Source organism: Triplophysa rosa, linkage group LG7 (assembly GCF_024868665.1).
Source record: "Triplophysa rosa linkage group LG7, Trosa_1v2, whole genome shotgun sequence".
Lineage (NCBI taxonomy): Eukaryota > Metazoa > Chordata > Actinopteri > Cypriniformes > Nemacheilidae > Triplophysa > Triplophysa rosa.
Window position 1 is genome coordinate 8,359,173 of NC_079896.1, and position 21,268 is coordinate 8,380,440.

The 21,268-nt window shown below is 35.0% G+C and overlaps 4 protein-coding genes across 5 annotated transcripts in view; 2 read left to right on the forward strand and 2 right to left on the reverse strand.

Annotated features, from left to right (window-relative positions):
- Nucleotides 1–1,638: 1,638 nt before the first annotated feature.
- Nucleotides 1,639–3,829, reverse strand: ndufb5 (NADH:ubiquinone oxidoreductase subunit B5). The gene is made up of 6 exons (XM_057338319.1): nt 3,680–3,829; nt 3,107–3,192; nt 2,916–2,982; nt 2,768–2,829; nt 2,549–2,655; nt 1,639–1,886 (listed from the first exon to the last, which is right to left on the reverse strand). Exons 1-6 carry the CDS (start codon nt 3,795–3,797, stop codon nt 1,766–1,768), a joined length of 561 nt encoding a protein of 186 aa, XP_057194302.1. The 5' UTR covers nt 3,798–3,829; the 3' UTR covers nt 1,639–1,765.
- A 542-nt stretch (nt 3,830–4,371) lies between these two features.
- On the forward strand, nt 4,372–6,841 carry mrpl47 (mitochondrial ribosomal protein L47). Its single transcript, XM_057337863.1, has 7 exons — nt 4,372–4,539; nt 4,710–4,813; nt 4,946–5,006; nt 5,087–5,183; nt 5,777–5,907; nt 5,993–6,088; nt 6,505–6,841. The coding sequence occupies exons 1-7, from the start codon at nt 4,406–4,408 to the stop codon at nt 6,611–6,613; spliced, it is 732 nt and encodes a 243-aa protein (XP_057193846.1). The 5' UTR covers nt 4,372–4,405; the 3' UTR covers nt 6,614–6,841.
- Nucleotides 6,842–6,912: 71 nt separating this feature from the next.
- Nucleotides 6,913–10,716, reverse strand: actl6a (actin-like 6A). The gene is made up of 14 exons (XM_057337862.1): nt 10,551–10,716; nt 10,141–10,217; nt 9,897–10,068; nt 9,708–9,808; nt 9,496–9,593; nt 9,172–9,266; nt 8,967–9,073; nt 8,797–8,886; nt 8,391–8,452; nt 8,077–8,191; nt 7,911–7,991; nt 7,717–7,812; nt 7,539–7,625; nt 6,913–7,428 (listed from the first exon to the last, which is right to left on the reverse strand). Exons 1-14 carry the CDS (start codon nt 10,573–10,575, stop codon nt 7,348–7,350), a joined length of 1,287 nt encoding a protein of 428 aa, XP_057193845.1. The 5' UTR covers nt 10,576–10,716; the 3' UTR covers nt 6,913–7,347.
- Nucleotides 10,717–13,791: 3,075 nt separating this feature from the next.
- Nucleotides 13,792–21,268, forward strand: part of tmem131 (transmembrane protein 131) — a 40,843-nt gene continuing 33,366 nt past the window's right edge. For both annotated transcript variants that reach the window (XM_057338259.1, XM_057338260.1), the window contains exon 1: nt 13,792–13,925. In XM_057338259.1, the coding sequence (XP_057194242.1) occupies nt 13,805–13,925 (121 nt within the window). In that variant the 5' untranslated portion in view covers nt 13,792–13,804. The remainder of the gene's footprint in view (nt 13,926–21,268) is intronic.

Genomic DNA, 21,268 nt, shown 5'->3' on the forward strand with positions numbered 1-21,268 from the left:
CATTTATCATTCTGTCAAAAAATCGATTGAAGAATATAGAATGCTTTATTATACATATATAAATCAAACGGTTAAAAGTTTAAAAAAAAATAGATATGGTTTATGGAATAAATAATCTGACGTTTATGTCATAGACAGTCATGTGTTGGTATGGAATTTACGAAGTAACTAATTACTGTAAATTGCTTAGTTTGCACCGAAGAAAATAAGTAAATAATAAGTAAATAAGTAGTCTTCATTTTTAACTCATTTAATTATATTTATACTATATAAAAATGAATTTATCTTGATTTAATTTATATCGATTTTTTGGCAAGTCCATGTTAAAATGTGTTATAAATTACTTTATTGTGTTAAAATGCTTATGAAAATCTAAATATTTTAAAGTATAATGGTAAGCTTTGGTTTTGGTCTTATTTTGTTTTATTAATATTTTAAATTAGCTTTTATTTTTAGATTTTTAGTTTTTGTGTTAATTTTATTTTAGCTTTATTTTAAGTTTTAGCTATTTTGGTATATGCTTTTGTCATTTTATAATTTATTGGTTTATTTTTAATGTTGCTATGATAAAGTTTAATATTAAGTTTTAATTTTACTGCATTTAAAACTTAAATTTTTCCTTGAGTTAAGTTTTTCCAAACAATTTTAGGTCAATATTTGATTTGATTTCAATGAACGGGAACTTTAGTACACTAAAATAACCTTGGTTACAGCTTGTTAAGAGCAATGTTCAATTTAAGTTAATCTTGATATGATTTTAAGTTAATTTCTGTTGACCACGTGGTCAAGGTTGAAACAGCTTTTGAGAAGTAGCTTAGTAAAGAATAATCAAATCTGTAGACATTATATTTAGTAAGTAATTTAAATACAAAGCTGACAATGTACCTATTACTTTTTAGAAGTAATTTACCCAACACTGTTTGCAACCTATGAAACCTTAAAAATGCTTTATTTGTTGCATTACTAATCTGTGAACTTTTTTTTTTAGTTAGTTTCCATTCGTTGGCATATTGGCTCTTGTGATAACACAGGTGCCTCTAGGAATTCTTGCATATCTCATTCTTGGTATACAAAGGTCTATAGAAATAACCTGAGCATGGTTGAGGATTTTGTTAGGACTTAAGGCATTATTGCATTTATGCATTTGGACAAATTGACTTGCAATGCATGTATGTGTTTTGCTAACACAATGCTTTAACAGTCAAGATCCAGAACACTACTTGACTTTGGTCAGACTTTGTTGTCGCATACAGATTTCCAACGTCTCTGGCAAAACCTCCGGATGTTTAAATACAAGTAAACCAGTGAAGTGACCTGAGCCAGTCTCAAGGAGTCACTGATCCTGCAATATTTTTACACCGGTTTGATATTATTGCCACATGTTCCATTCAATGACATAGTGGAACTAATCATAATTGTAAACATGAAGAAAGACTGGTCAAGTTCTTGTTTGAATTTTTGTAAAAAAAAAAAATGTTTTGCTGTCGGCATCTAGTGCCACTTAACCAAAGATTTTGCAGTTTGTGCACCTTGTCATTGTGTTGTGTATGCACTACGACAGATAACAAGAAACCGCAGCAACACAGGTAGTCACAGTGCTGTAGTGTGAGCTTGAATTAAAAGAAAAAACAAAATCGGTAAATTATAACTTTTACTTTATTGGTGCCAGAGTCAAAGAAACAAAAACCAAAGATATTTTAATTAATAACAATACATTATACATTGTATAATGCCTGAATATTCTGACAGGTATGCATGAATGCTCTTAGTTATCAGGGGATGACTTGGGGCTGTGGTCTATTAGATTCTTATCAAGTGTTTGAACTTGAAACCAGGGCCCATCTCCTTTCTCTCTCATGTGTCTGCGAACTTCAAGCTGTTGTAGTCTACAAAGCAAATTGGGAATAATGAATAAGACATCAAGAATTAGGCTACATAAAAACAAGTTATAATTCTACAAATAGTAAACACATTTAAAAGTGCTTTTGATTTGGTGATTTTCCCATACGGAGCTTTTACTCTTTTCTTTTAATCTTCTAGCGGATAGTTATAAATTACATTATAATTTTGCCCTCCTTGGAGACATAAAAATCTAAATCTGTTTTAGTATGCTGAACAGTCAGCAATTAAGTCACAATAAAAACTAAGATAAACTAACAACCATATGCTGATGGACAAAAACGTGACAGTTCTTTCAAACATTAAATTATACTTAATTATCACAAATCAATTGATCAAAAACCACACATCCAAAAATAATTTTACATAACTCCTTTTTATAGCTCATATTTATTATTACAACAAAAACAATTTGCACTACTGGTATATAAAACAGAGGTGGGCTGTCAAGGCTAGCTGTTAGTGGATAATATCTCACCCTGAGAGCTTAGGCCCCATAACACTTTGCTTAAAGAGAAGGAATTAGGTCACCTATAGGTTGCATTTACATGAACATTACACTATTGCATTTACAAGAAAATATTTAGAATCACATCACATGCAATGTCTGAAGTACACATTCAGCCAAGTCATGTGGGTTAAAACTAACCTCATTTCAGCCTTCTCTGCCTCCATCTGGATAAGTGCCATCATTTTCTCATAGTCCTTCACTGGGCTATCATATAACGTACGAGCAATCCAACGAGTGATGGGATGCTAAGGTATAATGAAGAAAACCAATAAAAAAAGAATATGTTAAGTGTTACATCACAGATACTATTTTGAAATTTTATTGGATTAAAGAATAACAGACATTGTATCACAATACCTTGTAGTATTCCCAATGTTCTGGTTCATAGCCTTCAGGTATTTCTGCCAACTCAGCCTCTCCTTTAGTGCACAGCAAACAATAATCAGGTTATTATTGCAGGTACAGAAGCATGTAAAGAAAAAATTCAGGCACCTCTGAAACTTACCAACAAAAACATTAACAAAGGTCACGAGTGCTGCAACAGGGATCCCAGTGAGAAGTATGTAATATTTCTGTCGTAACGGAAAGAGGGAACAAAAGCAGATTAAAAAATGCATAATAGAAAACGAATGAGCAGTCTACATTGATGAATAAATGAGAATCACATTCTATCACTATTATCATAGGATGTTTTACCAGCAGGTGAAGAAATCTCCTATCATAGAAGTCGGTGGGTTTGATGATAAACATACTTTTTCCATGGCTCCCATGACGGACAGCAACTGCAAAAGAATGAGTTTGTTTAAGGAACTTCCAAACATACAATTTTTTAAATTTTTACAGGAAGTAGCTGCAACTGGAATACAGAATTTTTATTTTAAGTAAGAGTGATATATCAAAGACTATAGCTGTAACCAAAATCCAAGTTCAGGATACAGTATGCAGTTACAGTGGATGTAAAATGTTTTATACAAGACCAGGGCCATAATTGTTTTACTAAAATGTCATCAACATCAACACGGTCAAAATACATTTTAATAAAAAAATGAATTCTTGGTATCTATATATCCATTCAGAAGCCGTAATGCTTAATATTTACATATTACACACTGCGACTGAGATGTCTATTTAGGCTGCTTACAGAGGTAACTTATGTTCAGGCCAGGTTATACACTATAAATGTAAAGCAAGACAGACAAGGTCACTACAAGGAATAATCTTCCCAAACTGCAATATTATTGTGTATTGCGTAACAGATATAAACTTCACCTTGTTCCGTACGTGCAACAGTCCTGGAAAGTAAATTTGTTGCTAGATGAGGTCGATTCAGCGGGTTTAATCTGGCTGTAAAAGCAGCCACCGTTCGCAGAAGGCTCATGCCCACCATGATTATTGAGCGAGCGAGGAACACGGGCTCCTCTGATTGGCTGATCTAACACTGTGAAGCCACTCGCCATCAATCTTTGAGCAAAATAAAAGTTCCAATATCCAAAGATTAAAATAAAAAATTGAATACGCCTGCTTCTGAAAATGATAAATATAGAACAAAAAAATAGCAAATATAATATTATTTACCTAAAATGCTAATCTTTGCTAATTCGACGTGGCGATTTTGGAGATTAAATGAAACATATACGAAATAATTCCAAAGCAGCACTCTATTCTATTTCAGAATACTTGAAATATAAATATTTTTGAAAGATATAATAGAAAATGAGATGACAAAAACAAGAAAATATGCTAACATGAAAAACCTTTAGTGCCTTTAATGTACACACCACTGTTGTTTAACTCTGATTATACAAAAATATTTAGCATTTCCCTGTTTGCGCTGTAAATGTTATTTGGAAGTTTCCACAATAATATGTTCTTGTCAAAAAGTATAATGTGTAAAAATAAACCTGAAGTGAACTTTTAACTGTGAAATGCACGATGGTTCGTCTCCCCGACAGATGGCGCTGCACGCTTCCGTTGCTCTTGACATTGTTTGTCAAGATGGCCGCGGCCGTAACGTGCCGCCTGTCAGCTGCTTTCTGCAGACAATTTCAACGTGTTGTTACGGTGTCTTCATATACACAGCCTCAGTATGCAGCTCAGACAATTTACAAATTTCAGTCATGCCAACAAAGGTAATGTTTTGTGCTAACGTTTATGTTAAGCCTAAATGTCAACGCATCATAATACTGTTTCTTAACAAGACAGAATATGCTACTTATTTCATAAATTATAAACTGTATCTTTTTAAATATGAGTAACATTTCCTGTATATTAGACAAATGTATGATTTAATATGTTTCAGAGCTCCCGTGTATAGTCGAGCGCTCCACACATCCTGTGTCCGAAACGGACTGGATGAGTTTTTTGACCTCCCAGAGAACTGGGGTGAACCAACAGTAAAATCAGGTATCAACAGAACTAAAACTTTATTTGTTGTTTTCAATGAGTGTTGTTCACACTATGTTAGTTTTTTCTTACGTCTTTTTGGACATTCATCAACTGATAATCCCTTGTGTTGTCACATTGTTTTGACTATAGGTGCTCCATGGACTGCCAAACAGCTTAGAACGAAAAGTAATGAAGATTTACACAAACTATGGTAATTGTGTTTTATGGTCATTTTATAGCCTAAAGGTTATAACTATTATGTAATCCTTGTGCTCTGTTTGTATTTCTCAGGTATGTTCTCTTAAAAGAAAAGAACATGTTACTCACTATAGAACAAGAAGCGAAACGACAATGTCTTCAGATGCCTAGTCCAGAGCGTATCAAAAAGGTCAGACATTTAAATAGATGGTGTCATCTTAACAACATAAACAAACGTTTCTGCGCATGCGCACTTTTGTTTCCCCCAACTAAACACAAACCGGAAGTTAAACCGGGTCAGGCGCACATCCGATGAAATGTTCTATGGGTATTTTCCAAACGGAAGTGAGCGTCCCTATGCATTACTCCCTTCGAAGGGTGTAGGGCATTACTGTCTCTCGTGTACTTGTTTGGAACTCCCTTCACAAAGGGAATGACAAAATGTTACCTTGACAACGACAGCGATCGTTTGTTGAAAATAAACAATATTTTTAATATTTCTTGTTGAAGCATAAAAGCCATTTGGAAAATGCCCTATATCTGCATTTGGCAGACGCTTTTAAGTGACTTACAGTGCATTACGTGGTGTTATCAGTATGCACATTCCCTTGGAAGACATTTTAGAGAATACAAAAGAATCAGTTGGAACTATATTAAAATTCGTAGTGCCCAGCTTGAAGTGTGGTTATACTATAGTCTGTAAAGCCTGTTTCTTCAAACATGTTTTGATGCATTCCGTCACAATCAGATCAACATGCGTCTAATTCTGAATTCCTTTAATAGGTTGAAAGGTCAATGAAGCGCCTTGACACCGTGGTACAAGAGCGAGCCGATTCTTTGCGTTTACTGCAGACAGGACAAGAGAAAGCCAGACCAGGCGCTTGGCGAAAAAATGTTTTTGGCAAAACAATCTGGTAAGCCAATGAAATAAATCAGTGCCATGCAATATACAGAGTGTTCTTGATGATATAATTGTAATTGAGCGTATTTCTTAACCAGGTACAAATTCAGGGAACACCCCATCCCTTGGCACCTGAATACGAGATACAAAAGAAAACGTTTCTATGAACCATTGCATGTTGCTCCTTATACAAGGTAAGATTGTTGAAAAATTACATGCTATCAGATTTGAGTGCTGTAGTGTTGTGAAAACAGTGTGGGAAGGTAAAATCTCAGTATGAAAAGGCTGAATATAGGAGTTTTAGAAAGTTGCAGTACTTTGAGCATCTAAGTATGAGTTGAGCTACAGTATGTCGGATAGTTTCACAAACATCGCCTCGTGGTAAATAAACATCAATTAAAAAAGATCGGGTGGTGCTGCACCGCCCTCTAGAACAATAGAAAACTTCTTCATTGTAATGTCTGATTGATTGAGACTGGTTGTTTTGTTTGTTTTGATGATTCATCATAATAGTTCACATTTTCCTGTGAAAATTCTTTTGCCTATTGAATTTGTTATGCATTCAGTAAATTGTTTCTTTATACTAACTTTAACTCGTTCTCAATTTTAGATTGAGCCTTGAAAAACACCTGAAAAGCAAAGTGAGGAAAGAAAGAAGAGAAAAGAGACAGCAAGAAGAGCTTGCCGAAATATTCCCAAAGAAGACTGCAGTTGCATGAGACCAAGACCGGTAGAAAGACAAGGACATTTTTTTGCACTTAACTGTCAACACAATATTGTTTTCATTTCTCCAGAAGTGTAAGAGATTTAAAAATTTGTCAGTCAAATAATAAATTAAAACTTGTAATCAAGACATGTGTTGTGTATTTTTATCTTATGCCACTTAAACAACTTTGATACCTATTAGGTGCTGCCAAATTTTGTTTTCCATGCAGAATAAACAGACTATTTAAATGTATTAAAGATTAGATCAAAGGATAATTTGGATAACAGGATAACAGAACGCAAATTACACCAGTTTAACAAAAAACAATTTTATTCCCAAAAGAGCCGATCAATTGTTAAAAGCATAACAAACATTTGATTTCTTGTGATTGTTTTATAGGAAGTAACAGTGGTGTAAAATAAAACTATACTAACTGTTCTTACGCACTGATACAGTTTGAGGGATCCTTGGTATTTGCATGTACCCAGAAGTTGCTATTACAGTTGTCACTGTTTTTAAAATTACCCAGGTGGTCAGAAAAGTGTTGCCAAATTGGATATGAAAATATTCTGGAAGAAATACAAAAGAGTGCAACCATATGGTGCTGTTTAAAATATGGTTTGTTTGCACAAAAAAAAGTGTCCTTGTTCTGAGTCCACTACGAAGGCTTCACTACTAGGTGTTTGTTTTTTTATATTTCTTCCATTTCTTGAGGTTCTGAAGCCAAGCAGGCATTGAAGGAACTTGTTAAGGGCACTTTCTGTCGACACACTGTTTCCCACCCTCCTCATACTCCTGTTTAGAAATCCACATTTGCTGGAAAGTTCCCTAGAAGTGACAAATATAAAGCACATTTTGTTAACAAAACAGTTTACACATTATAGTCCATGACATCATAAGATTTTCATAAACTGAAATGAATGGTAAACAATGCTCACCAGTGATGCAAGGATGGAGCCTCCTATCCAAGCACTAAACCGACGCTCCACAGTTGTGTTATTGGCTATCAATTTCAAACGCATACTCTGCACAGGTAGAAAAACAAATGTTAGATGTCTCTTACAAGTCTGTTGTATTATATGTACATCATGTACAAAATATTCACTTGGCACTCACTGGTGGTGTCTTCTGGGAGAGTTCTCTGTTAAGTCTGTCTGTAAAACCTTGGATAAGAGTGTTACCTCCTGTAACTACCACACTGCCATACAAACCCTGTAAAAACACAGCATTTTCTCTCATGTTGGCAAAAACAACAAAAGAAATGCAAATGCACATACATAAACCAATGTAAAATAATGTGATGCGCTTACTGGTCGAATGTCTATGTCACACATGCCAACACTGGTGGTAACAACATGACCGACTCCCAGCATGGTGTTCCCTGACAGACCCTGTGAGAACATAGTAAAAAATAAGATTGAATACAAACAGAAGCCACCTCAGTGTAACTCTTACAGTGCAAGGAGTGCTTCTTGCCTTAGCATTAGAAGGATCAAAAAGACCCTCTGGGATCTTAAGTCTTTCCGCTCCAAAATCACAGTTGTATCCATTGGGCAGCTCATAGTGAACGGTGGGCATCTGGGCCGCTACTCTGTAAAGAACAGATTGTCATGTTTATTTTACTCTACAAATTGTGTGAAAACACCATGTACATCATGTAAATGTGGTTTTCTTGTCAGGCAGCTGATATTCCTTTACAGTTGTGTTTTATTGTATGTAAACGCACCTATTCATATATATTGCTTTTGATGTGTAATACAATAAATGTAAAAAAAAATGATTGGACCTACTGTTCATCATAAGGCGAGTCTGATACTTGCAGCACAGAAGCCTGAAAATCCTGTATGACAGTCTGAAAAAAATAAGCAGCAACATTTATTACGCATGACTACCTCTGTAGGAATAAAGGCTCGTTCACATCTACATCAATGGATAATGGCGTTATGTTTATTCTGAGCATTTAAAACACACAGCCCATTCGAAATCAAATGGATTTTGATTGGCTGTCAATGTTTTATCAGCTGGGAAAAAATGCTTAGAAAGCAATCTTAATGATATCATTCCTCTGTTTCATTTATTGTTATAGTTATGGTGTAGACTGCTATTCTCTTCAATTTAAAATTTGTAACATTTTTATAATTATTTTCTTGGCGTGAACAGGCTCTAACTTAGTTATTGAGAATTCTCTTTGCTTACATTACACATATAGTTATGCCACGAACGAGTAACTTGAGGTAGCTTCTCTTTTTTCTTCCAAATGGCTGGAGCTCCTTCACGAACTGAATCCTTTCAGGAAAAAACAATCAAGTCAGTAATTATTTATTAAGGGACTCTAACACAGATGAACTGTATAGAATATACCTTACCTTTGACGCAATCACATACGGAGGCACTATTTCTACACCTAATTCTTGAAACAGCTCTCTACATTGCATACTCATAAAGTCACCGGCAAGAGGAGACTTTACGATGCCTAAAGAAAAAGGATCATAAAGAAACATACGTTACAAAAACATAAACACAATGTCAGGCAATAATTACAGTATATATATAAGATTTTCTTTTGATTACCTTGCTGTAAGACGTAACCATCATGCACTGGAATAGCAGTTGTGTGTGTCGCTCCACTGTCCAACACTAAACCCGTTGATCGTCCATTGGCAAACCTAAAACGCTGAGTCAAAGATTCAACGCTTCATGTCCTTTCCCAAAACCCTTTCTCTTAAAAACATTATTTGTTACAAAGTTTATTGATTTCTTTTTTAAACCCAGGTTTAGTATAATTCTTCTCCTGAGCAAAAACATCAACCACCCATCAAGTCATACTAAACACATTACATTTCCCTTAGCAGAGGTTTAAATCTTCTCCAGCCAGAAAACTGCAAAAAAGGATACGCAGACAGGACAGCTGATTTACACAAGAAGAAAGCAGGAATGTTGTAATGCTCAAACATCAGCTCAGTCAGCTTCTCTCGCTTCGCTCGTGTGTTCCACTGCAAGATGGAGAAAACAAAATTTCACGTCTTCGGAAATTCTTATGTGATTTCACATATGGTTTATTTAACGTTATAGATTTATTCTCTGTCAAATCAATTAAATCGAAATACCGAGGCTTCTGACATTAGGACTGGATGCAGACTAGGCTCTGATTTGAAATGCATTTTGTAGGTGTGATCTAAAATGGCTTGAAAACTGTCCCAGTCCTCAACTTTAGACAAGAGAAAAAGTAAACAGATTAAAATACAATGCATTTACTGTTTGCCTGGTTTACATAAGCCTATTGTAATGCAACATACTCATTCCATTTTTGAGAGGTGACATGACTTCCATCTGTTCTCGGGGGACCCTAAGCTGGTTGGTGTCAATGTAGTAGGTGGTGCCACTCTGCTTTTTCTCTCCATCAGTCTCCATCGGTCCACTGCCATCCTCCCGGTCCAGTGTCACGCCGATCACAGTGGGAAAATCAGCCTAGAAAACACACAACACCATCAGAATCTATATCTATCAACTTCAGTTGTGGGTTTGTCTTACTGTACACACCTTGGGGCAATCCTCGCCAGCATATCCAGCTCTTACTGAATACGAGCCCATGTCAAAGACAAGAGCCCCAACTTCATCTGTTTATAAAAAAGCCAATAAGAAACATATGAGGATACACAAAAGAACAAAACACAACTTGATTTTAATTATATGAGATGACAGTACTGTAGACAAATGTAAGAACGCTACATACGTAACGTTTCGCCTTACTGTATTTTTTAAATGAACCATAAACTTAGCTATGATCTGCAATGCAATGTTATGAAACATAACCTAAAACACATATAACCTGCAACAACAAATAAATATATAAAATAGAAATGATCATGTGATGCTAGTCTGATTGCTAGCGAGCGGTCATAAACGTGGCGCGTTCATTCATTTGATTCTCCCTCCAAAATCGCGCTTACCTCCTCCATACACTCCGCCACTCATTCTTGCGGCTGGTCAACACTGATAGAAAAGAGTTTCTTGGTTTTGTGTCTTAAAGCGTGGATATGAAATGGTAACGGCGCGATTTGTGTTTCTCACTGTCACAACAAAGGAAACGAATCAGACATCTTTGTCTGGGGGGGATTGTGGTGGACTGTGACTCTGCCTCATTGTTCAGCGCCACCAATCGGCTGGGAGGATAAACGGTGGTTAGCATCCATAATCAGAATCAGAAAGAGCTTTATTGCCAAGTATGTTTGCACATACAAGGAATTTGTTTTGGTGACAGGAGCATCCAGTACACAGAAACAGCGACAACAGTACACAGAGACCATAACACAATAGAATACAGTACACAGATGATTTAAATAAGGGCCTATGGGTATAAAAAATTAAGAAATACAATACAATAAACATAAGATAAAGATATAGAGAGTAAAGCTATGTGTGTATGTAAATATGTACAAGTAAAAAAATAAGAATAGACTATTGTAGTACAAGGTATACAGCAGAATGAAATATAATTTACAGAAAAAGTTGTATAAAAATAGATAGTATCTGGAAGATATCATTAATATTGCACTTAATTATTATTGCATGGCATTATTGCATACATTTATCCAAACACTAGCGTCATCGTTTTATTATTTGTTTAATTTATTTGCAGTTGTAAACTGTTTTTCATTTTAAAAATATTAATTTTATTAGATGTGTAGCTCTGTCACAGAATTGACATTTTTTTAAATGCTAAATGTAAATTGATCAATAAAATGAACATTTAATGATTTATACCTCATAACAGCACTCCATGAAAGTTGTTCTTGTATATGCATGGCCAATCTTCAAAAACATACTGTATTTTGTATTTTGTGTTTGAAAGTATTTCAATGAATATGAAATAAAAAATGTTTTGGCAAATCTTATAAATTGCTCAAATATATATTTTTTCTTCATCGATTAGTTGTTTCAAAACAACCATTAAACAATCATTAAATACAATCATCAAAGTATTTAATTAATTGCAAAGACTTTTTTTACTTTTTGCTGAGAGACTTATAGATTTTTTTGTGGTTTAATAAATTAATAGTGTTTTTTTCAACCTTCATTTGGCCATGTTTTATTGAGACAACATGAGTCATATGTATGGGAGGCAGAAGTTTTGTATTCTTGTCTATTTGATACCATGTTCAATACAAATTAAAATAATGGTTATAAAGATTATAAAGATTATATAAGATAATTTGATGCAATGATACTAGTCTGCTTATGTGTGTTGGTGCAAATGTAATATTTGATAGATAAATTCCAAATGTCTTTTTAAATGTCTTATTTTTTTATCAGTCATCTTGTTCTGCTTAAAGGTTTTTATATGTTAGTGGGGACCTACACCTGAATGCACACCAACTCATGGGGACTCGTTTCACCGTGGGGATCAAAATTGAGGTCCCCAGGGGCAAAAAAGCTAATAAATTGTACAGAACAATATTTTTTACAAATCTAAAAATGATAGTCAACCAAAGCGCACGTGTGTGTGTGTGTGTGTGTGTGTGTGTGTGTGTGTGTGTGTGTGTGTGTGTGTGTGTGTGTGTGTGTGTGTGTGTGTGTGTGTGTGTGTGTGGTTCACTGCAGATGAGGAACTGGGATGACAATATTTGCATGTAGCAGTTTTACATTTTATACAGGAAGCAAACCTTATATTGGTTTTATAACCAGATCTGGCATAATAAAAATGACAGCATGAATCAATGTACATATTTATAATACTTATAAAAAATATTGCTACTCCCAACCAAACCAGTCTTTTGCTTTAAGAGAGAATGTAATAAAACAATTGGTTAACCAATGGCTGTCCATTCATAAAACATTAATACGACTCCTCACAAGTTTCAGATTTCAAACAGGCTAAATAACCTGATACCATGCTGTACACGACTATTTAACAACTACACAAAAGCTATTTAAAGCTGCTATTAAATTCTTATTTGTTTACAAGAATTTGCTTAATCCCATTACCATCAATTTAATGCACATCTATTAATGCTGTCTAAAAAAGAGAATGATTAGGTGCACCTGCTTGTGTGTGCTTGTTTGCATGTGCTGTACATGAGGCTGTTTTGCATGATGATCTGGATGGGGGTTTGGCTGTATTCATGATACAAAGATAGAAAGACTATTCACGATTGTGTTCAATTATTTTTTAGTTGGTGTACCCAAAGAGATTTGGGCATTTCAATTTAATACATTAAAAAAATCTTAAAATACCACATGAAAGGCCACATGGTAGATATTACATAAGCATGTAGAACATGACAACTCTAAATATCAATAAATAATGTACTAAAAAGAAATAGCTGAGGCATGAACAAGCACACAGCACTAAAAAAATAATGTGAAAACATAAGTAAAAAATTATGAAAGTCATGGAAAAAGTTTAATGTAAATCTTGTTTATCAAAAACAACACTCAGACCAAATTTCTTATAATAAAGTATAGTTGAAAATATTTGTGAATAGAACCCACAATGAACTGAGAAAGACAAAGTTTCTTTGACTTATCATCTCATCATGATACCAAAAATGATGGGTTGCATACAGTTCACCTTCATGTTATAACTGAATGCACTATATAATACCTAACCGGATATCTTAAATACTTACTTTAATACATCTTAATACTGATTTGTATGTTCTCAGTGAATGTAAAACTCACATATCATGTGCCTTGGAAATGTGAACAGTGGTATAATTTAGACAAAAGTTGTAAAAACACAAAAACAGAGTTCCTTAACCAGGAAACCGGGGCCACTGGAGGCCTCAACAAACTTCTCAGGGGGGGCCTCAAAATTAAAAGACTAAAATGTATTTACAATAAGGCAAAACAATTGAGAAATTAACCTTAAAACAGGCTAAATCTGAAAATGTATGTTTGGTTGATTTAAAAACATTAAAAATATATACGTCCTTCTAGAATATGAAAAATATTATGATTTACTTCCAGAATATTTTATTTGGCAGAAATTGTCAGCGAGGGACAGGAGGATTTTGCATGTGAACAAGGACAATGGGAAGGCTTTGAAGTCAAAAAGGTTGAGATCCACTTGGTTAAAACAGAAGCAGTTGTTCCTTTCACATCCGCCGTGTGTCACTCTTGACACATCCGCTCGTTGGTGCTGTTTATATGAACGCGCACAAGACGCGCGCGTTCATACAGAGAGTGAAACAGCAGTAGCAGGATGGCGAGCAAGGACACAAGACAGAGTTCCCCACATCCAGCCCGAACAAAATCACCATGTGTCGGAATTCTGCGACTTTTATTTATTGCATTTATTCACATGGCACAGGCGAACAAACAAGGTAAGAAACCAGGCGTGTTATGTGTGAGAAACGACTGTTTTGCGTCAGTGTTTACGGCTTGGATATGAACCGCGTCTTCACTGCAAGCTAATCACTGCTAGCATCGAGCCTTTGCGTGTCAGAAGACAAAATAAATATTTGGCCATGCATTATACACAATATTGGATTCAGTAGTCTGTGTAGGGTATACGAGCAGTAAGTAGTGAGTAAATATATTTATTTTGTAACAGCGGCTATATGACAGGGTTTAGAGACATTGGCTTACTTTGGGTTTTAAAGCTAACAAGCTTAGTCATATTACACCAGCTAGTACATCAAACCTGTCTGAAGTTACTGTCACTCTCAGTAACAAAACAAAACAAAACAAGGGGTCTATGCTTCTCACCCAGGACAGGTTTCCGTTTTTATAATAAATTATAATAAGACATTTAATAAATATGTTCACTGTCCAGTAGTGACTAGCTGACGTCAGTTGGTTTTTTTAGCTGCTAAATGCGGGTTTGGTATTGAACGTGTACTACATAAACAACTCACACGTGTTATAGACATAAGAATATCTTGTTTTTATGTTGCTATCTGTGGGGATATGTCTAAAGATTGAAAGTGAATCGTTAATGCGAGTTTTGTTTCTGAGGCCCGGTCTGTCAGTGACATGTCAACTAAGAGTTAGGAGGAGGTCACGGCATACTGCAAGTTCATGCAATGTTTTCATTCAACTTACATAGGCACAGTTAAATACATTAGTATTGGACGTCACTAGATTTGTTGTGTTTGCACTAATCTGTAGTAGAGTCTATAGAGATACATATTACATATGAATTATGACTTGGAGTGATACAGTTTTTTGAAGCAGTGTTTTGAGATCTTCAGCCAACACTGTAATAAAGTCAGTCAGTTTTTTGTGTAAAATACTGAGACCCAATGCAAATAACTTTTTTAACACTTCACATGATGTAAAGATGACTTTGTAAATGCCACCATATAAGCTCACTTTATTCACTGCATGTGCTTAAATGACTCAGTGTACCATAATGTCACGGGACAATAAAGGATTTTATTAATAATTGTTTATAACAGTGTCTTATATGTTTTTTTGTATGGTACCGGTAGCTGAAGAGTATTTGATCATTCAGCTCCTTGCTATATATAATACAAACAAGTGTTGAGGATAATTGGCTAAGCAGGCACGATTATCGGCCATTTCAGTGGCCAAATATTGTCCAGTATATTTGTGTTTCTCTAGTTGTCAATACTGATCACAAAAATAAGGATGTGCAGACCTTGTAATAAGGATGTATATTGTAAGTGTCACAAATAAACCGTGTTGGGCAAGTTACTTCCAAAACTTAATAAATTAAATATGTCTAGTTACTGTCATTTAAAAGTAATTAGTTATATTACTGTTTCTGAATTGTAATGCATTACACTCATTGATGCAACGATTATAGATTTTGTTGGTACGATTATAGTCTGAGGAATAAATCACGGTTACATGGTTATGTATTCATTAATTTCTACATTACAGTATTACAGGCCCTGCCAAAAATATTACTTGCCCTGCCACAAAAAAGTAATAAATAAATAATAATATTGTCTAGTTATTAGTTTGTTTCTACCTATGTAACCTTAATAAATAAGGCTCTAATACCATAAAACTATTAGCCTAACTCACAGAAATTTCATATAGTCAAATACAGTCAATCCGTAACTTTGATTTCATTTTGTGCAAGTTGCAACAGTTCCGTTCTGTGCAACATAAACACACGGTGTAACTTAGCCTTTACGATGAATTAACTGTGACGTTTTTAAGCGCGGTTAATAGTAAAATTCTGTAATCTCTGCATCCTTAATTACACTACTTTTGCGTTACTTTTGTGTTACTTTTATCATAATTAATGATGACATTTTTTCAATAATTTCATATTCTAATATTTGAGCTCTTAAAAAACGAATATTCGTTTATTTAAATTAAGTTAATAAAGACGTTTTTATTTAGTCACAATTTCACGTCAAGCTTATAATTATCTTTAAATATTCATAACGCACTAATATTACATGCTGTATGTAGGCTTTCTTAATGTTGAAAGGTTAGCAACGTTGAAAAAAAAAGAAAAAACAGAAAAGACATAAAAACTGCATTTAAACCTACGCGGAGCGGAATCAAAACAGAACATACAAAACAAAACAAACAAAGCGCAATGTATATTAACAGTCTGTGTTAAATGGTTATCTTGTTTATTTTGTTTTACATGTTCTTGATAAGAAAAACAAGCATATAAACCTAGACCTATTTTACTCTGGCTAAAGTTCCTCAGCCGGTTAACAGTCCGGTAATTTGAAGGTGACGACTAATTTAACTTCTTAGGAGGAAAATACAGGCTTTTAGGTATGGAAAAAGGTATCATTCTTATGCTAAGGCCTAATTCACTAAAGGGGCGATGAATTAAGACCTCAATTTTAACCCGAGCTTTTGTTGTATAAGAGGGAATCGTATTCAAGCAAACATACTGTAAGTGTCAGAACTGAAAACGCCCTTGTTTCTGAAATTACAACTGTTATTGACACCAGGCTCAGCGAACGCCAGGACCTGGAATGCACCTATTTATGACAGGTTGAACACCGCCTCCACAGAAAAATATCAACGACTACTTCTCTATCCCCGCCCACTGGTTCGCGAATGACTTTAGCCACACATAGTACACACTCCTGCATTTGTGATTATTGACAAACTGGTAACCATAGCGACATATTTTTCGGCTAAAGATTCGCTTTGCCCGCCAGTTTAAACTAAGCTGCTGATATGTGCCGTGTTGTGTTTATGACACTAGGTCTTAATAAATGGTCTGTTGCAGATTTTAAGAATTTTTGCTCTTATTAAATGTATAAACAATTAGCATTTTAAGGTAGGGCTGTGCAATTAATCGAAAATTAATTGTAATCGTCAATTTTGGCTTCAACAATTACAAAAACAAAATAATCGAGGTAAAGCAATTATTGTGCCACATTCCATTTTGCAAGGATCCTCTCTTTTCTTGTGGTATAAATCCACAGCGCACCCCTTTCCTTTACAGTGGTTCAGCTGTGCTATTTCTTTACATTTATTTTTCAGTTGAATTCACAGATTAAAATTATTATAATTATTATAAAATTAGTTATTTATTTTCTATGTTGTTTTAAAAGTTAATGAGTAATCGTGTTAAATAATCGGGATCTCAATATTGGCCAAAATAATCGTGATTGTTTTTTGTCATAATCGAGCAGCCGTATTTTAAGGTTTGTTTTGTTTTTGTCTTGTCTTTATTTGCTTATTTTTTCTGTGAAGATCTGGCAACCCTGTCACTTTAGCGAAGGGCTCTCGATAGCGGCTAGCCCCGTGTCATATGTGCAAAAGTACGGACTTCTTTCACTGTTATTTTTATTTAGAGAGAACAAGCAACAAACATGCAACATTGTGCAGCGCCTGGTTGTGGAAGAACACAGTCGCTTCCTTCGGATTCTGATATTAGGAATGCATGGTTGAAGTTTATTTTTAAGTACGTTCCTGTTCACGTGGTTGAAACATTGAGCATTTGTTTTCTTCATTTCACCATGGATTCCTTTGTGAACAAGGCGCTGGATTTGCGGAGAGACTAAAATTAAAAAGCAGTGCTGTGCAGTCAATATTGGATCCGACAGGAATGGCGCAGCAATCTTATGTGAGTAAAACATATTTGTACTATGCGTCACTATTGCTTTGTTAGAGATCGCTTGATATGTCCTGATAATGTGTAACCTAATGTTACGTGTCTAACCAAATTCACAGAAGGCTCCAACTAAGTTAATACGCAAACTGCTATCAAATCATAGCAGTGTGCATTTACGTCCAAGTCTTCAATGCAGCATGGCCATTAAAACAGAGCGTTTGTTGAGACTGCCTCAAAACCCTGGTAGAAAATAGCCTATTACTTATTGATTTTGATGTTTTCGAATGTAAAAACCACGCGAACGTCATAAGTTGACCTCAGACAACAGTATAAAATAATAAAAACGGCCAGTTCAGGACACCTTTAACATTAGTTGCAGTGAAATATACATTTTGTATACATATGTTTCAAGTTGTTGAAATTAGCATCAGGCCTACATAATATATTTTTAACAAACGAATATGAATTTACAAAGAACAACCGCTCCAAACAAGTTATGGTAATAAATTATTGTTAATAATTTAATATTACGTTGTTATACCACGGGGCTGTTGAATGCTTCAATCTGATTGGTTGACAAACGTTCTATGGGTATGCATTAACTTTCAGTTAAATGTACACCTATGAAGGTGCTCCAGGTCTGCTGACCGCATTACAGTTCCATTTCACTTCGCCAAGTTTAAACTCTACAAAGGTAATAGTGTAGCCTATAGGACATCACCGCACATAGCACACTGCTCTTAATTTGACGTTTATAATGTGAAACTTTACTGTTAATGGAAACGTGTGCAGTTTCGTTTCAATAAGCAAAGCATTTCAAAAACAAGAAAATCATATTCTGAAATCGAATAAATAAAATAACTAAATAGAAAAACAAAATGCATTAAAGAGTACATAACATGAGATCATGAAAATCACATTTCATGCACTGTGTTGTCGTGATTGTGCCCCATCTTGTCATGTCTTTCTTGATCTTGTAGCACAATCACGGCAGGATCCCTTGTTTTATGTGAGAAAGCCATGAGTTGTTTTTATGTTTTTTACATCTCATGTGCTTTATCGTGTCTTGTCATTGGCCCCGCCCCTCTCGTTTCATGTATTGCTTCCCTGCCGTGTCTAATCTTTCCCACCTGCCCTCATTGATTACCCTTTGTTTGTCTTCCCTTTAAAATGCCCTCATGTTTCATTGTCCTGTGTTCGGTCATTGTGTGTGGTGTGTTTGCCGTGTGAGCTGTGTCTAGTCTTGCTGTAATCCATGCTGTGTGTATACTGTTCCTTTCGTGTGCCTTCCCATGCCAGTGTCCTTTTGTGGATTCCTCCGTTCTGTCTAGTAAGTGTTCAGTTTAGTTTTTGTCTAGTGTTTGGTTAGTCTAGTGTTTAGTCAGTCTTTGTTTCTGTTTACCTGTGTTTATTGCTTTACCCCCTTGTGGGTTCTTGTTTTGTGTTTTATCATTTAAATAAAGTCTCTTGTTAACCCCTTCATCCCCGCTGCCTGCAATTGGGTTCTTCCCCTTGTGATTCATGACACTGTGTAATGTTGGCGTGTTTGAAAGTAAGCAGTCTGCCAAGTTGTAAATCCGAAGGTGAATAACAAAGTTATTGGCTTGGAAAAAAGTCGACTCTGAATCACGCAAACGAGTCGTCCCTAGTCCGATTCGCGAACCACCGTGGATTTATGTCAATACATATAGTCCCCGCCTACGTTTTGCTAGGACTGCATGCGAAAACTTCACTCTTCTCCCCCAAACACTGTAGCTCGTGAGCCTCATTCGTGGTAGACCAATCACAGCAGACTACCATCTGACCAATCACGTCAGACTAGGCTAGCGAAACAAACACGCAGGTGTGTGCGCGATCTCTCACTCTCTCACTCACACACACCACGTGGCTCAAGCTTTCGAGTCAGTTCACTCTAACGGAAATGAGATGTGCAAGAAAGTAGTCCTACCATCAACAGCATTTTAAAGACGATAACATGACAAACATTAAAATTAAACATTTGAACAATGTCTTGTGGTGTGGTTACCGTGGTATAAGCGGAATAATTGACTCCGGTCCGTTCAATTATTGGAAAGTTAATGCACACCCGAGGTGTAATTACTACCTCGGGGTGTGCATTAACTTTCCAATAATTGAATGGCCCGTCGTCAATTATTCCTTACGAATTTTATACCTAATGTAAGAAATGAACAAATTCTGTGGCTCACCAGTTTTTAAAACATTTTAATATGGTGATGTGAGCCGAGCATAACACGCGATCCGGGCAGGCCACCGGTGTGTAAACTTAAAATATTTAAACTAGCTTGCGATCTGAGTGAGCAAAGATTTAGGAACACATAGGCCTACAAATTATTTTTATATTTTCTATATATTATAAACTCATTACAGATTAAGTAAGACAATACAACTCTATTAATGTCTTCTGTAGCAGTAACTTAACCCTGTGGTGACGCAGTTTTTTATTCTCATGAAAAATAGAATATTCTAATAAACATTTTAAATTTTCAAATAATTATTGCTGATCGAATATTCGAACATTTGTGCACATCCCTAATGAAAATAACAACAGAAGTATGACTACCCTGCTGAAAAAAAAACTATAGAAACCATCACAGAGATTTTGATGGTTTCCATTAAAACACTTTTATTTAAAAAAATAAACGCTTTTATTAAATTCCTTGTTGTAGTGTGTTTTTGGGTATTATTTGAGTAGTATTTAATGGTCTTATCATTAGAACCATGTTGATTAAACAAACTATCTGCAAACCTTGCAAATCAAATGTTTTAGATGTGTTAAGTTTTGTATGTTAATGTTAATTCTTGTTTTGTTGTCATTGAAGAACACTTATGGTCCAAACGACTAGTTAATAGACCTATTTCGCACCTCCTTTTTTGGAAGTCCTAAATGGGCTTAATAGTTACAAAGAGACCACACAGAGGCTTGAACAGATGGGTAGGTGCTCTTTGGAAGTATGTGTGAGTTAAGTGTTCTCACTCTTCCCTGGAAATAATGCACCACTATTTCATTTACTGTGATAACTCCGTTATTGACTGAATGGACTCTGTGAACAGCCATTAAGTGTTTTTCTGGCCCCTTTTAAGTCTAGCAGAGATGTTTTAGTTTCATTTTCACAAAACAGCACAAAATAAGTGTCCAGCTATCACTGATATCATCTCTTAGTGTATCAGTAAAACTCTAGCTGTGGCTAGCCTTGTATGTGTATGCTTTTAGGAGGTTAGCACAACAAACACATAAGTGTCTCTTAATGATTTGGTTATTCTCTGTTGTAAAAGCAAAGTTTTATCAATAACAAATCACAATATTTTTTTCAATGTAAAATTAAGAGACAGTTTTTCTGAATTTACTATTTATAGGTATGTGTTTAGGTAAAATTATCATTTTTGTTTAATTCTGTAAAATACTAACAAAATTTCAATTATGAATATTGTTTTGATTTGCGTTTAGATGCAGAAAATGAAAACTGGAGTTAACAGGTCAAAAGAACAGAAAATATGCTTCTGCATTTTTACAGACCTCAAATGTTACAGAGAATGCAAGTTCATATTCACTTTTAAGCAATACAACAGTAATATTTGTACATTATTGGTTAGTTTACTATAACAATAGTGACAATTTTTTTTTTTTATGTGACAACCTCG